Raw genomic sequence first — 14,082 nt, forward strand, 5'->3', positions numbered from 1 at the left:
TTTAGTTCTGTTTGAAAGCAAAAACTGAACATGAACCAAAACCTCTGTTCACATTTCTTCTCTGTACTAAATTAAAAAGCAAATAAAATTGATGTTTTCAGCCACTAAAAGAAGTGAAAAACAACTTTCCAGAGTTTAAGGGTGGCACCCATCACACACACATAAACACACCCACAAACTGCACCTATCATATCTACTGGCAGAAAACAGTTGATTGTGCCAGCTGGTGTCACTCCAAGGTGAGTAAGAATGTAAACAGACCAGAGTGACCAGCATGGCCTCCCAGTCTTGTAAAGCTGAAAACAACAGTATCCAGGTTTAAAAGACTGGTATAAAGTAAGCAACTGATGACAGTCAGGACTCTGTTTGCTGAAACAGCTAAATGAATTCTGGTCGGTCCTGAAAACCCATTTTAGTTTTATTTGTTTATTTATGTATTCTATTCATGATAACCACTTTAATTGATCTCCCTTAGGCTAAGGTATGGCAAGTAGGGATCCACACCTTGCCAAAGGTATTATTCTATGCCTTGATCCCCAGATAAAATAATTCCATGCAAGTTACAACACCCTGGCTCTGCTGTCTCAGCTCACAGGTGACTCCCGGGCTGTGAAGAGTTCGCTCTGCTCTGTGGCACCAGAGGAAACACCGGAGGTCTCCCTCACTGCCCTGGCATTAAATTCCTCTCACGTTCAGCGAAAAGGGCAGGAATTAGATCACTGCAGGTCCACGAGAGGAGCCCCGGTCCTCTCGGTTTGCCTCCACGCCTCCCACACGGCTTCCTATATTGTCTTCTTGTCTTGTTTGACCGCGGTAATCTGTTCAAACGTGAGGAACAGCATGACAGGAGGACTGAGAGACAACGAAACAGAGGAGGTACAGTATGGCGCTCCGTGTACAGCTGGCACTATTTTTTGTTGAATGTCTTTTAGCTGACACGGATTTTTTTCCTCATCAATGAGCTGATTATTCTGGCTCATAATTTGTATTCATGAAGGGAATTCTGATGTTTTTCCAACTCCAGTCGTTATCTTTTTCTTTTCTGGCACTTAGTCATGAACGCTTCTCCCACACCAAGTGAAGGAATATGAAGAACCATTCAGTGCGCATTAACATGAGAGTGCGAGCGTTTACCTGCTAAGACCATTATTAACACAGTAACCGTTTTTTTACGCATCAATTTGGACTTTATATTTTCGTGCGTAAAAAACGCAGAGGAGAGTAAACCCGCAACTTTTTCCAACATGAAATTTTAAGTCATGAATCGCGCACGCTCTTTCGCACAGACTAACGAAGCCATATGGCTGTGAGTATAAAGTATAAACGAGAGTGCTTGAAAGACTCACAAGCAGGACTGAGGAGACCAAAGGAGTCTTTACGCACACACTTTTCAAAGCGATGGACACGGAAACCCAACGTGTTTTTGCGTTAAATGTGAACATCTATTCACAAGTTAGATTACAAATATTTTATATCTATTTTTTTCAGAAATGGCAAAAACATATTCAGCTGTAGCGTCTTATATTCAAAGGGGGAGAAAAGAGAGAGAAAAGAGCGCATATTCCATATTTGGAATATGCGCTTTTACGCATTTCGTTAAACTGTTGCCATGGACACAGGTACATGTTGAATAAACTTTATGTCAGGATATTAGATTTCTGTTTGGGTGGTGAGGACCCCTTGCGGCTGTTTCGAGGGGTGTGGTGCTTCATTTTCAACTCATTTAAACCCATCCCTGTTTGTAGGGCAGGCTGCTAACTTGCAGCTCCAGTCTCTCTCCCTCTCAGCGCACTGCACACTATCCCTCCTCCTCCTCACTCTCTTCTTTTTCTGCCTCCTCCGGATCCCTGACAGGAGTTTCTGCATTCGCCGTTCATCCGAAAGCAAGGGAACATATACAAACCCAACAATAAAGACATGGACAACGACAGTCTGAACGAGAAGACAATGGAGGACGTCCACACCAAAGAGATCGACCTGGTGAACCGGGACCCCAAGCGCATAAACGACGATGTTGTCAAGGTGAGTCAAACCTGGAGGGCTGTTCATTTTTGTGCTTTAAATTTGGGGGTAACCCGCAGCTGCTGTGAGCTTTCTGTCTATTTTACGGCGCCTGAAACCATAACCTCACCAGAGCACCTGTTGCAGAGTTTGCATTTTATTTATTCTAAGTGGAGCCGCCTCACAATCACAGTAAACTGAAATAAACTGAGCGCAGAGGAGTATGAGCTGTCAAACTAGGGTTATGTGTGACTGTGCGCTCAGAGGCGCATTCAGTACTTTTGCGCACAAGTTGCGCGCTGCGGTTGCAGTTGTGTTACTCCTCAGCGACTTTCCCCCATTAGGAAAAGGTTTTGCATTGATATATTAAAACTCACCGTGGCGACAGTGTGGCAAACATTCACGTGTGTAAATGTCTGTGCGTCTGTCAGAGCAGCGGACTTGGAAACGCGAACGTCCTCGCTCCAACAGAGGAAACATTACGAATTTCCTGTTGTTGGAACACACGTTTCCCACAGTCCTTGTTGCACACGCCTTGCTGTTGGGAAAGTAGAATTCTTTCCATAAGAGAGCAGCCTGGCCGCATAAATACCGTGTGTTTATTTTATTCATTTATTTTAAGTTAAGAGTTAAGGCAGTAGAGTAGTGGCGCGCTGGAAGCCACCTGACGCTTTGCATGGCAGCCGCCTCAGCCCGGCCTCCCTCCTCTCCAGCTGGGGCAGGTTTTTTACATCAGAGTGGGGTCAAACAGTTCCCTGCGTGGGACGGCAGGGGTTAGCTCTTTGAAATGCCTGAACTCTGCCTTATTAAAACAGTGAAACACCCAAGTAGCTGGTCAGTCTGAGGGGATATCCCTCACCACTCCCCATCTCTCCTCCCTTCTTTCCTCCCATTCTGCTCCTCTCCTCCCCCCTTGCCTCCCTCCCTCCCTCCCTACATTCCTGTAGTTGCGTCAGGATAGCAAGTATCCATGTGTTGCTTTCTATTGGCCGCCATCAGCTTCCAAATGATAAGTGACAGTCTGACATTATTGATTGTGTTGATTGGAAAGATGGAAAGAAGTGTTTAAAGTCAGCTGACTGAAGCAAAGCTTGACTGGCAAAATAAATACATAAAGAGAGTAAAAACATACATGCCTACTGTCTTACTGTCTTCTTCACTCAAGAAATGCTGTTTCCTATTTAACATATAAATATCTTCAAATTGGAATTTATCACTTGTGTAATGTCTGAAAACCACGTGTGCCCAAATGTACATTCTTCCCATGTGACATAACTGTTTCACATGTGATAAATTAACATTTGCTTTTTTTAAAAAGGGACAGAGGGTAGGCCACATTTGGTGTATTGGAGTGTGTTTCCAATGGCAACCAGTTATACAGCATTCTCCCAGCTCTGCTGCATGAATACTTTCAAAAAGGAGAATTTGTACAAGCTTAAGAGAAGCAAAGATTCATATTTTTGGAGTGTAAATTTGGGAAAATGTTCATTTTATTTATTTAATCTTTTGGGGTGTTCTTTAAGAAAATGAACTTCAGTCTCTACTTTCCCTTCTGCTTCTCTCTCCACTTCTTCTTCCAGCCCTGTCTGCTCTCGCTCCCTCCTCCCAGTTCTCCTCCATTGTGACAGTGAGTCAGACTCTCCTTCCAATCTCAGAATAGAATGCAGCTTTATGATTGGCCCACCCCTCTCTAATCAACTCAACAGACCGCTGGAGAAATTATCTGAAATCACACGCGGGTACACTGTAAAAGTTAAAACTGCTGCAAGGAAATGTTAAGAGGCTGAGACTTTCAACTTGTCACCAGAGCTGGAAAGTAAATAAGTACATTTGCAAGTACTGTACAATAGTATTTTTATGTTATGCTACTTTATAGTTCTAATCCAATCCAAAGTTTTATTTGACAGCTGCAGTTACTAGTAGGCCTAACAGTGTTCAAATAGCCAATGTATAATAATATTTTGAATACAATGCATTGTTACAGCTTAACCAACCAAACAGTATGAAAAGTGATTCATATGATTCTCAAATCGACATCAAAATGCTACTTACTGATAATGTATTAGTTATGATAAATCATAACCCTGGCAGGGGCCATTGTGTCCTCATGAAGAACACTTTTACTTTTGATACTTAAAGTATATCTTTCTGATAAGTAATGGAGTAGGTTTACATTGAGGAATTGTATACAATCTAAATTTACAAGTGTTATTCACTACTGTATAGCACAAACCAGACAGTTCTTTAAAGGAGGTATATGTAAGTTTTTGCTATAGCTACAAAGCTAACATTAGCATTAACAGCTGTTTACTCATCAGTCAGGAAGAAATGTTGCTCCATCAGTGGAAAGCAACCCTCTTGGTTTGCTTCTAGTCCTATCACTTATTTTCTCCCACTGAAGTTAGCATGCTAACCAGCTAGCTCCACCTGGTTGGACTGTCTTGTCAGTTTCCGATACTGAGTCACTGTAGCATCCAGGCTACCCTGAAGATGTAGCACTGTTCTTGTCTTGTTATCGCAACAATGGCTGAAGATCTTGCCAAGTTTGGTAAGTAAACAACTGTTCATGCTAACGCTGGCTATGTAGCAGAAGCAAAACTTACAAATAGCTCCTTTGAAAAATTCCCCTCACACAGACTTAATGAAGCAACAGTATTTTGAGGAACTTCTGACACAGAACTTTATTTTTGTCATGAAGAACCTACATTGTTCTGGAGTTCAGAACAAACGAGGACCTAGTTTTTACAGTGTGCTGTATACAATGGCTTTGAGGTGCTTTGAGGTCAATGGAACAGTTCTGCCAAGTGGAAGCGTGTGTTTGGTGTGCCCCAATGAAAAGCACAAGCAGAGGGAATTCCTCCCAGCAATCCTCATCCTGCAATCCACTGTGACCACACACACCCCCACATACAGTGCTCACACGTAAATGTGTGTTGTGTGTATTAAGACATATTGTATGTTCAGTGAATGCGCACACATACACACACGCGCTACATTCTTGTAATCAAAGGAATACAAGCTGTTCTCCTGAAGCTGCTGCAGCTGGCCTCAATCACCTGGCCACATCAAAGAAGTTCCATAACTGACATGCATGTGGCGTCAGCCCTGCAAAGAGAGTTTTTTCCTCTGGAGAAGTTGTGGGTCTTTATATAGCAGAGAGGAGGAGCTTGAGCCCAATAGTCAGTGGAGTGAAAATGCCCCCACTGGAGAAAATGTTTGAGAGGGAGTTGTGAGAAGTTTGAGCTCCGGCAGCAGAGCCAGCAGGTCCCTGAGGTCAAACTGAAAGGAATGAGACACTCCCGCTGGGACTACAAGGCTTATGATTGGTTGACTGTTGATCATACACATGACCACCTGATTATCAATTCATTAATGTTGTGTGAAATTTTCTCACCTCCGGTTTTGACAATATCTGTGCTTTTATCTTGACTGAGGGTGGGAATTATGGTGCTTATGAAATGTCATTGCATTTGTATGCATCCAAATGTCATGCAAATTTAACAAAAACTACTGATTCATGCATATCTTTAAAATATTTGCAAATATATGTGTTGCATTTTTTAAAGGCCCCATATTTTAAATCTTTCTGGTGTTTTATTTGAATGTCCATGAGAAGTTACATTTGTGGTTTTAAGTACCAAAAATGTAGTTTTACATCTCCTCTCTCAGGCTTCTCTCTGGAGCTCCAGTAACAACAACAGGTCTTGAGCCAATCAGAGGAGAGGCTCTGAGCATAGCTTACCAGGGTCAATGTGTTAAATTTGAGTCAGTTTAATTTAATTTGATATATGATATAAATTTGTGGTCACTTTGTTATTTTGTGACATCAAAAATACACTTGAATATGGTGGATAGAAAACAACTCCTGTTTAAACTAGTGAAACGTTCCTTAGTCTGTGCCTGTTGGTCATGTATGTTTCTGCTGCCAATCATCCTAATCTCTCCTCTGAACCAAAGCAAACACTTCCCCTGACTACCAAAGCCCTCAAAGTAACAAAGGAGTCCATTAATGTAGCACACGCTGACCTTCTCCTCCAGAGACCCACTTTGTCTATTCAAGCATAGTTGAGAGCCTGAAGATGGAGCACTGGAAATAGCACATCGCCTTATTTACCCAATATTACAGTTGCCTTGCCGACTGGTCACATGCCGACCCTGAGACTCCATTGTTTGATATCAAACCTCTGACATGACCAACAGAGGTCCACTCTTTGACTCATAACTCAGCTGCTGCAGTAAAAGTGCTATATGTATATTTTCATGTAGAAGTATATTCTGATTTCTATGATTTATTTATCACAGTAATATCCAAATCAAAATTAGCTAAATAGTATTTTAGAAAATGGTTTTCCTCATAATGTTACACAAAAAACAAGTATTTAGAAAACTGAAAAGCTGGAGAGAAAATAGCAACAAACAGCTTCACTTTGTGAAGTTAAAAACTCTCCACCATCCTGCTGTGGCTGTGTTTGTGCCGCTCTGCAGAAGGCTCTCATTTAGTCTCAATCAAAGTTCTGGAAACTGGCGCAGAGTGGGTCCACTTTAAAATTTGTAGCTGTGGAAAAATTAAATGGACGCCACACTGGTTTTGTGGCTGCAGTCAGATTTATATTATAAGGCTGCAGTGAGCTCCGCCAGTTGGTGCTGTGAGAGAGGCTTTATGCTGCAGCTTGGAGTAAGAATTGCACTTACACGCCGCTGTTTCAAGGCAAAAACAAAATGTAACTCTGCTGGAATATTGGAAGAGCTCTGTTCCAGGATTGGAATAAACATTATATTTACCAAGAGCATCTAATGAAGCCCTAAGATATGTTGTATACATATTTGTGAAAATGATATAGTATAATACACTATAAATACAATTTGTTTGTTTGCCTTAAACATAAATATATTAGCATTTTCAATAGAATGATTAATATAAATTGTGCACTGCCACACTGAGAGGTTTATCTTAGCTTAGCTTAGCTTAGAATAGAGCTTGGAAATAGTATTTATGCTAAGACAGCGTAAAAAGGCAACTTTTTTACACAAAAGTTTTTACAGAGATTAAACATGTTATTCACTCAGTTCAGAGGAGCTGATAGGGGGATTTTTTGACCTTTGGACAGAGATACGATTCCTCTTGCTTCTAGCCTTCATGTGACTGTAAGCTAAGCTAACCAGCTGCTGGATTCTGTTTAATATTTAACAGAAAGATATGAGAGTGGCATCAATCTTCCCATCTAACTTTAAGCTTGACAATCTTATACCATTTAAATGATGAGAATAATCTCCTTTTAAATGTGAATATATGGCATTACAAAATAGAGATTGGCTCCAGCCAGTCTGAAAAATGTTTCATTCAAATCATTGGTTAATTAACAGATGGAGTCCATTTTCACAGATCTAAGATGGTGAAAGTATCAGCCGTGACGTGCTGTTTCAGGAGTCAGTTTGTCTTAAGTGGGCATCACGTCCTCCAAACAGTGAATAGTATCACACGAACTAAGCACTTCACTTTTCCATTTCACCATCAGCGTGACACTGGATAATATCTACGTGACTTATTGGTATTACAGCCATTAGCCAGCAGTAGCCCAACGGGTTTGTTAGACAGTCACCAAGTAACTGTAAAATAAATATTGAGCCTGCTCTCAGAAGCCTGTGGAGAGGATGAGAGAGGGAGAGAGGGAGAGTCTGCATTGTGTTTAGAGTGTGTGAGTTGCCACTTTTCCTTCCATTTCTTAAATGGCGCTAGAGAGATGTGTTTACAGTGAGCAGAAGCACAATGTCTTGGTTCACCTTAATGGTGAGGAGGAGAAGGGGTCCAACAGATCACTTGCCAATCAAACAATGTGGGAGGCCAGATGAGTGCCACACTTATGATCACATTGACCTTGGAGTTTTCTTCCTGTTTATTCCACATAAACCAGAAATGTGGAACCGGCACTTCCTCTGCACCACAAGATTTTTTCCTAAGAAAGACGTGCCACACACTGAGTGTTTAGAGCAGCAAATGTAAAAGCTTACAGGAACTGGATTTAGCCTGATAATTATTTAGATATATCAAACAGTAACATAGTCCTCTTAAACCACCAGCCAGCCACAGTCCTTACAATGTTTTACTGCATGCATCTGGTCCATCTAAGGGTCAATAGTAGCTGAAAACGTACAATTTAGTCCATCTATCTATCCATCTGGAGGTGGATGTTTTCAAGACGCTTGTATGACTAAAATCCTCCTGATGATTTTCAGAAAGCAAAGCAGATTCAAGAGACAGTGTGTGTAGTAATCAGTATTTTAGGTGGGCCCGTTGGCGGTTACGCTGTACCAGTCGCTGCAAGGGGAGATGTAGATCTTGCCAGGAATCCCACTCACCGACATATCACTGTAACAGTGAGTAAAGCAGCTGATTTATGTGGAAATAATGAGTTCAGAATTTGAAGGACTGTAAATTCAGTGTGATGGTTTTATCTGTACCAAATCAGGACTGTTGTGAAATAGCTATTAGCAGTGAATAAAGGAGTCTGAGGAGTATAATGACAAGTCTGATGTGAATGTGGTGGTCCTGTGGTTTTCTTTTCTGTTTGTGATGAATTCATCCAAATCACAATTCACTGTTGGCTGTTTCAGGTCATTTTATTTAATATTCAGCCTACTTCTTTAGAAGAAAATACTTCAAAGCAGTACAGAGAAAATCTAATTTCTAACCACAGAGGTAAAACCTTAACTGACATCTCCTAATGTCACTATTGTCTACATTATCTCTCTATATTAAATCTGTCAGTGGATTCTTCTCTGCTGTCTTGTAAATGAAAGGCTGATTTGTTCCCCGTGGTCATCATCTCATTTGTCACCAGGGAGCCATCTGCAAAGTCTACTCCTTTTTCATTCATTTGCTTTTTGAGGACATGGACGGCTAACCCTCACATAAAAGCCATTCCAAGAAATGTGATTACAGTAACTTCTAGCCCATGATTATTGTACCAAATAACTGAGATGTTATTTGACCTGCATTATAATAGCTACATTTAGTTTTGACCTTTTAAAATTGCATTTGCACATAATCAATAACTTTTGCTTTGAAACAAATGGGTTTTACTGATAATTGATTAAACCTTTACTTGCACATAGGTCTCTTAGTTCTGGCAAAAGCGGGTTTCACACCTTCAAAGAGTTGGTAGACTTAAAGAAGCTTTTAGTAAGTTTTGCTAATGCTATGTAGCCAGCGTTAGCATTAACAGATGTTTACAGTCTAGAAGAAACTTTGCTCAGTTCAACCTTCATTCCTTTACTGACCAAGAGCTGTCTCCAGACGTGGAAAGCAACTTTTGTCTCTATTCCATCTTTTCTTTTAGTGAAGTTAGCATGCTAATCAGCTAGCCCTAGCCCATCTCATCACTTTCTGATAGCGACTCACTGTAGCCTCCAATCTTCCCTGAAGAGGTTGCGCTGCTCAGAGGGCGTATATATTTGTGTTTAATATAATAATCATTTATGGTTGATGGGTTGATTTACTGTCATTGACACTGGCATGTTCTGGTCAACAAGAGCACACAACTCCTGTCATCACACTCTGATTGTTAAATTCTGATTGGGCAGTAACATTAGGCAAACATGACATTTTCCACCAAGACTCTCCTCCTCAACTCGTGAGAAATACTGAAATCTCTATGTAGATACAGTATCCTCCTGGCCTGGAAGATAACTGCGTGTTCATAGAGGACCACACTGGTGACACTAATGTTGCAATGCTCCTCTTATGGTTCCCTTTCCTGACTTGGGAAGTCATTCTTCCGACTTCAATGTGTTCATCTGCTTCTTCTAACTATATTTGGTCACCCTACGTGGACACCAATGGTTAGCATAGGGTGTTAGTTAAATGTTAGCAAAAAATTGATATGCAGACCATGAATTGGCACCATTAATCAAAGGTTTTTCACCATCAACCAAACACTGACTTTCATCTGCCAAGTTTCTGCATATATATGTCAACAACTCGGCAAGTGGTGTACCAAAATTTTCACTGACTCCTGGAGATGTTGTTCTGAATTGAGGGGTCGTTTATGTGAAACACATTTTTTCAATTATTCCGACACCTCATTAATGCAGGGTAAGAAGCTAACTGAGAAAATAGGTTCAGTTGATAGTATCATTACATCTATAATATGTCAGTCTAGACCTGACAGTCGAGAGTGTTTTTCTCACTGTTTCTCTTTCCTCCTCTTCAGGTGGACTTTGAGGACGTGATTGCAGAGCCTGCAGGAACCTACAGCTTCGACGGTGTGTGGAAAGCCAGCTTCACCACTTTCACTGTCACCAAGTACTGGTGCTACCGACTGCTGACGGCGCTGGTCGGCATCCCCTTGGCGCTTATCTGGGGAATCTTCTTCGCCATCCTGTCCTTCATCCACATTTGGGCCGTGGTGCCGTGCGTCAAGAGCTACCTGATCGAAATCCACTGTGTCAGTCGCGTCTACTCCATCTGCGTGCACACCTTCTGCGACCCGCTGTTCGAGGCTATGGGCAAGTGCCTCAGCAGCGTCCGAGTCCGCTTATCCAAGGAGGTGTAGCGTCAAAAAGGGGAGGAGGAGGATTAACGGAAAGAGGGGAGGGAGGAGGGGAGGGCTGGAGCAACATGGATGGAGGGAAAAGTCAGAAAGGAAAAGAAGAAGAAAAAATTGACCTCTGGAAAATGGGAGGTGAGACGTTTCCAGAGCTGGGCGGGGGATGTTAGGAGGTGAAGGGGCGTGGTCACCACCCTTTTCCACCAACTGTTTTTTCTCACCAGTGTTGGCGTAACCAAACGGGGGGTGTGCACAGGAAATCAAAGGGTTGTTCTCCTGTTTTCTGTTGTTGTTTTGTTTGTGTTCCATAGTTTTTTTTTATTCTTCACTGTTAACTTTGTCAAGCAGGCAACCAAACACCATATCTGTTTTCTGTTTAGATTTGCAACATGATGTTAATTCCTTCCCTTCTTAGTGTTTCTGTGGAGAGATCATCACTTTGACTGATTCATGTGAAGACGGGATGTCAGAGTGTATCTCTGTCTTCCCTTGCGCTTGTGTTTTTGTTGTTTTTGGAGTCTCGGGGCAGGGTGGGATGGTGGGACGCTAAAGTTGGAAGGGTCAAAGCAGAGAGAGAGAGAGATAAAGAGAAAGACCGCTGCCAAATTCTATCTGACTCTGCAAAAACAAAACAACCCCACAGCCCCTCCCTCGGCCCCACATGACCTCCAACCCACCAAAAACAACCTCCCACCACCCCCACCCCCCTTCGCCCGGCTTTCCCAGCAGTCTGACACACTGAACCTGCCCTCGTTCCTGCATGCACCTGCATCACCCTGCCAGCAACTCGCCGTCCACCACTGCCACGCCTGCCACACCGCCTGACGATGCAGCAACGATTTGCATCTCCACTTACTCGCTCTCTGCATCAGCTTCTTACTTTGCCTCAAACAAAACCTTTCAGTGCAGGTTTCATCACCACCATCCTCATCAGTAAATGAGTGTGTGACAGAGAATGTTAGCATCTGAATTGGACTAAAACTATTGTTTTGTTTGTTTTTTTTGCTTTGTTTTGTTTTTTTGTTTTTGTTTTTTTTATGTACTCCAAGAAAGGTATTTTATTTTTCAGTGAAGCTCAGTGCTTTTGAATGCACATCATCATAGCTCTGTAGTGAATGCTTTTTTTTCTACACTATGAAAATGAAGAACTTTTAGGGGTTAGTTTCAGTGCTATTATTTTTGATATCCTACATGTACTGTAAGGGTGTTTGTGCAGAAAATAAGGCTTCACAAGCTATGGCCTCATTCCAGTGCACTAATCTATAGATAAGTATTGTAAGTGAATAGCACTAATGAAAATCTCCTTTCTCTATAACTCATTTTGCAAAGGTAGTAGAGTTCTAACTAACTTTTGCTCACTTTGCACTTAGGACGTGCAGTTATGAGCGTGTGTGTGTGTGGAGATTTTTCATGGGCACTGTGGTACTTATGCAGGTTAATGCATTGGAAAAAAGACAATGTGAGGTGGAATGTGTGATTTTTTTTTTGTTATCTGATCATAATTTTGCACCCTCCCCCTAGTTTTCACTTCCCCTGACGAATTTGTTTTGCTGCCCTGCTTCTCAACTGTGGACACGATGCTGAAAAGCATCAAAACTAACGCCCCACCCAAGGATGGGTGGGGTTGGGGTGGGGGGAGGGGGTTCTGTTTTGTAGAGACACTAAGCTCGCTTTGACTCCGTCACCTTCAGTCTACCTGCTGTCTTCTCACAGGGATGGTAATATCACAGCACCTGTTTCTTGAAATGAGTATTTTAGCTCAAAAGGTGATATTTTTATAAAAGTGATTTTTTTTCCTTCCTTGCTTTTACTGTATAATATAACGCTGTGCACATTAAAAATTTAATATAATCCAGTGTTCATTTGTTCATGTTTTTTTTCATCTACAGTTTAATTACCACGATGGATCACTAGCATGTGCCTCGCCATGAAAGTCAGATTTTAACAAAGGCTTTTCTGTTCGATTTTTCTTACTTGTGATATTGAGTCATAGCAAATCTAATTATCTAATGATTCACAGTAGATACTTGTTGACTGGATTCATCTGTATTGCAGGGACAAGCTAGTTGACGCTACATGTGGAAAAAATACATAAGAATGAAGCTGGAGCAGCTGAAAAATCATTTCCAGCAGCGGTGCCCTCTGCAGTATCTGTGTCAGTGAGGTCTAATGCCTGCAGGGTTGCTCATAGCCTTGTGTTTTCCAAGCCTGGCACAATGTTTCCATGGTTACATGAGAAACAAATAAAAATCTTGGGTAATGCTCAAAAGGCTGGAGTCAAGTCTCTTGACTGTATTCAAATTAATTTACACCAAAAGCAGGCACATAATTATGCAGCCTGAAATAAGCCTGGACTATTACTATAAACTGTAACAGTAACACACTGAGAATGAAGTCAAGTCGACTTCACAATGGTTCATTGTTTCAATCACTCAAAGGTTATTTTCAAGGATACATGGATACAATAGAAAAGGGGCACAAAACAAGCTGCCTCCAGGATTTTATGTATAAACACAAGTCGGTAGTAACTTTATGGCCACACTACATGGCCAAAAGTATGTGGACAGTTCATCCATGTGAGATTTGAACATGTTAGTCCAAAACTATGGACATTAATCTGCAGCTATAACAGCCTCCGCTGTTTTGGGAAGGCTCTCCACAAGTTTTTGGAAACTGGCTGGAGGGATTTGCTCCTGTACAGCAACAACAGCGTTAGTGAGCATCATAGTAATGGTGGGCCTGGGCCTGGGCCACAGCCTGTGTTCCAGTTCATCCCCAAGGTGTCGAATGGGGTTAAGTTGGAGTGATAAGGGCAGACCAGTCAAGTTCTACTAAACTGACCAGGGACATTTCTTTGTGGACAGGGGCATTACTATGTCGAAGTAATAAGCCTTCACCAAAGTGTTGTCCCAAACTTAGAAGCATGTTATCATCTAAAATAACATTGTATGCTAATGGCGTCTACATTATCCACAAAACAGCTCCAAACTAAAACCAGACAGAGCAACAGAGTGAATTGAGTGAAGTGTCCAAGACTCTTCAGTTAATCTGCATCATAAGAAATATTCAATGTTCTGCACATTAAAGACAATCTTTTTGTAAAACTTGTTCAACTACACAATGCATCAACAAAACTGAAAAGATTCAGAATCAATTGACTTGGTGTATATCACTGTTATTTTCCATTATTTCATATGTTCATATGAAATTATATTTTCATTGTACAAGGAAAGCAAGGGGATATATCCTGTCTGACCACCATCTGTTTGGGATTAACAATAAAGTCACAACTTGGAAAATAGGTTAAAACATTTTTTTTTATCGTGGAGGGGAGAAAATATAACACATATAAAAGATAACACATGGGAGACAAAAACTAGCCCTGATGGTATTGTATTCAGAATTTAGCCAAATGATGTAGATAAAGGTCAGCAAGGTCAAATTAAATCACAAATAAGAGAAAGCAGGCAAAAGGAAAAATCAGGTTGAAAATAACAGGGAAAAAACAACCAAAACACCAAAAAACTGAGACCTC

The 14,082-nt window shown here is 41.3% G+C and overlaps 1 protein-coding gene across 1 annotated transcript; it reads left to right on the forward strand.

Annotated features, from left to right (window-relative positions):
- The first annotated feature begins 241 nt into the window (after positions 1-241).
- On the forward strand, positions 242-12,403 carry cav1 (caveolin 1). Its single transcript, XM_071457410.1, has 4 exons — positions 242-336; positions 589-876; positions 1,855-2,022; positions 10,212-12,403. Exons 2-4 carry the CDS (start codon positions 841-843, stop codon positions 10,551-10,553), a joined length of 546 nt encoding a protein of 181 aa, XP_071313511.1. The 5' UTR covers positions 242-336; positions 589-840; the 3' UTR covers positions 10,554-12,403.
- Positions 12,404-14,082: the final 1,679 nt, after the last annotated feature.

Source organism: Trachinotus anak, unplaced genomic scaffold (assembly GCF_046630095.1).
Source record: "Trachinotus anak isolate AG129_WGS33_773 ecotype Australia unplaced genomic scaffold, CSIRO_AGI_Tana_v1 ptg000002l, whole genome shotgun sequence".
In the NCBI taxonomy this organism is placed as follows: domain Eukaryota; kingdom Metazoa; phylum Chordata; class Actinopteri; order Carangiformes; family Carangidae; genus Trachinotus; species Trachinotus anak.

Coding starts and splice junctions, on each gene's coding strand:
- cav1 (XM_071457410.1), top strand. CDS start 841: ATGACAGGAGGACTGAGAGACAACGAAACAGAGGAG. Junction 877..1,854: donor GAGACAACGAAACAGAGGAG/GTACAGTATGGC, acceptor GATCCCTGACAG/GAGTTTCTGCATTCGCCGTT. Junction 2,023..10,211: donor TAAACGACGATGTTGTCAAG/GTGAGTCAAACC, acceptor CCTCCTCTTCAG/GTGGACTTTGAGGACGTGAT.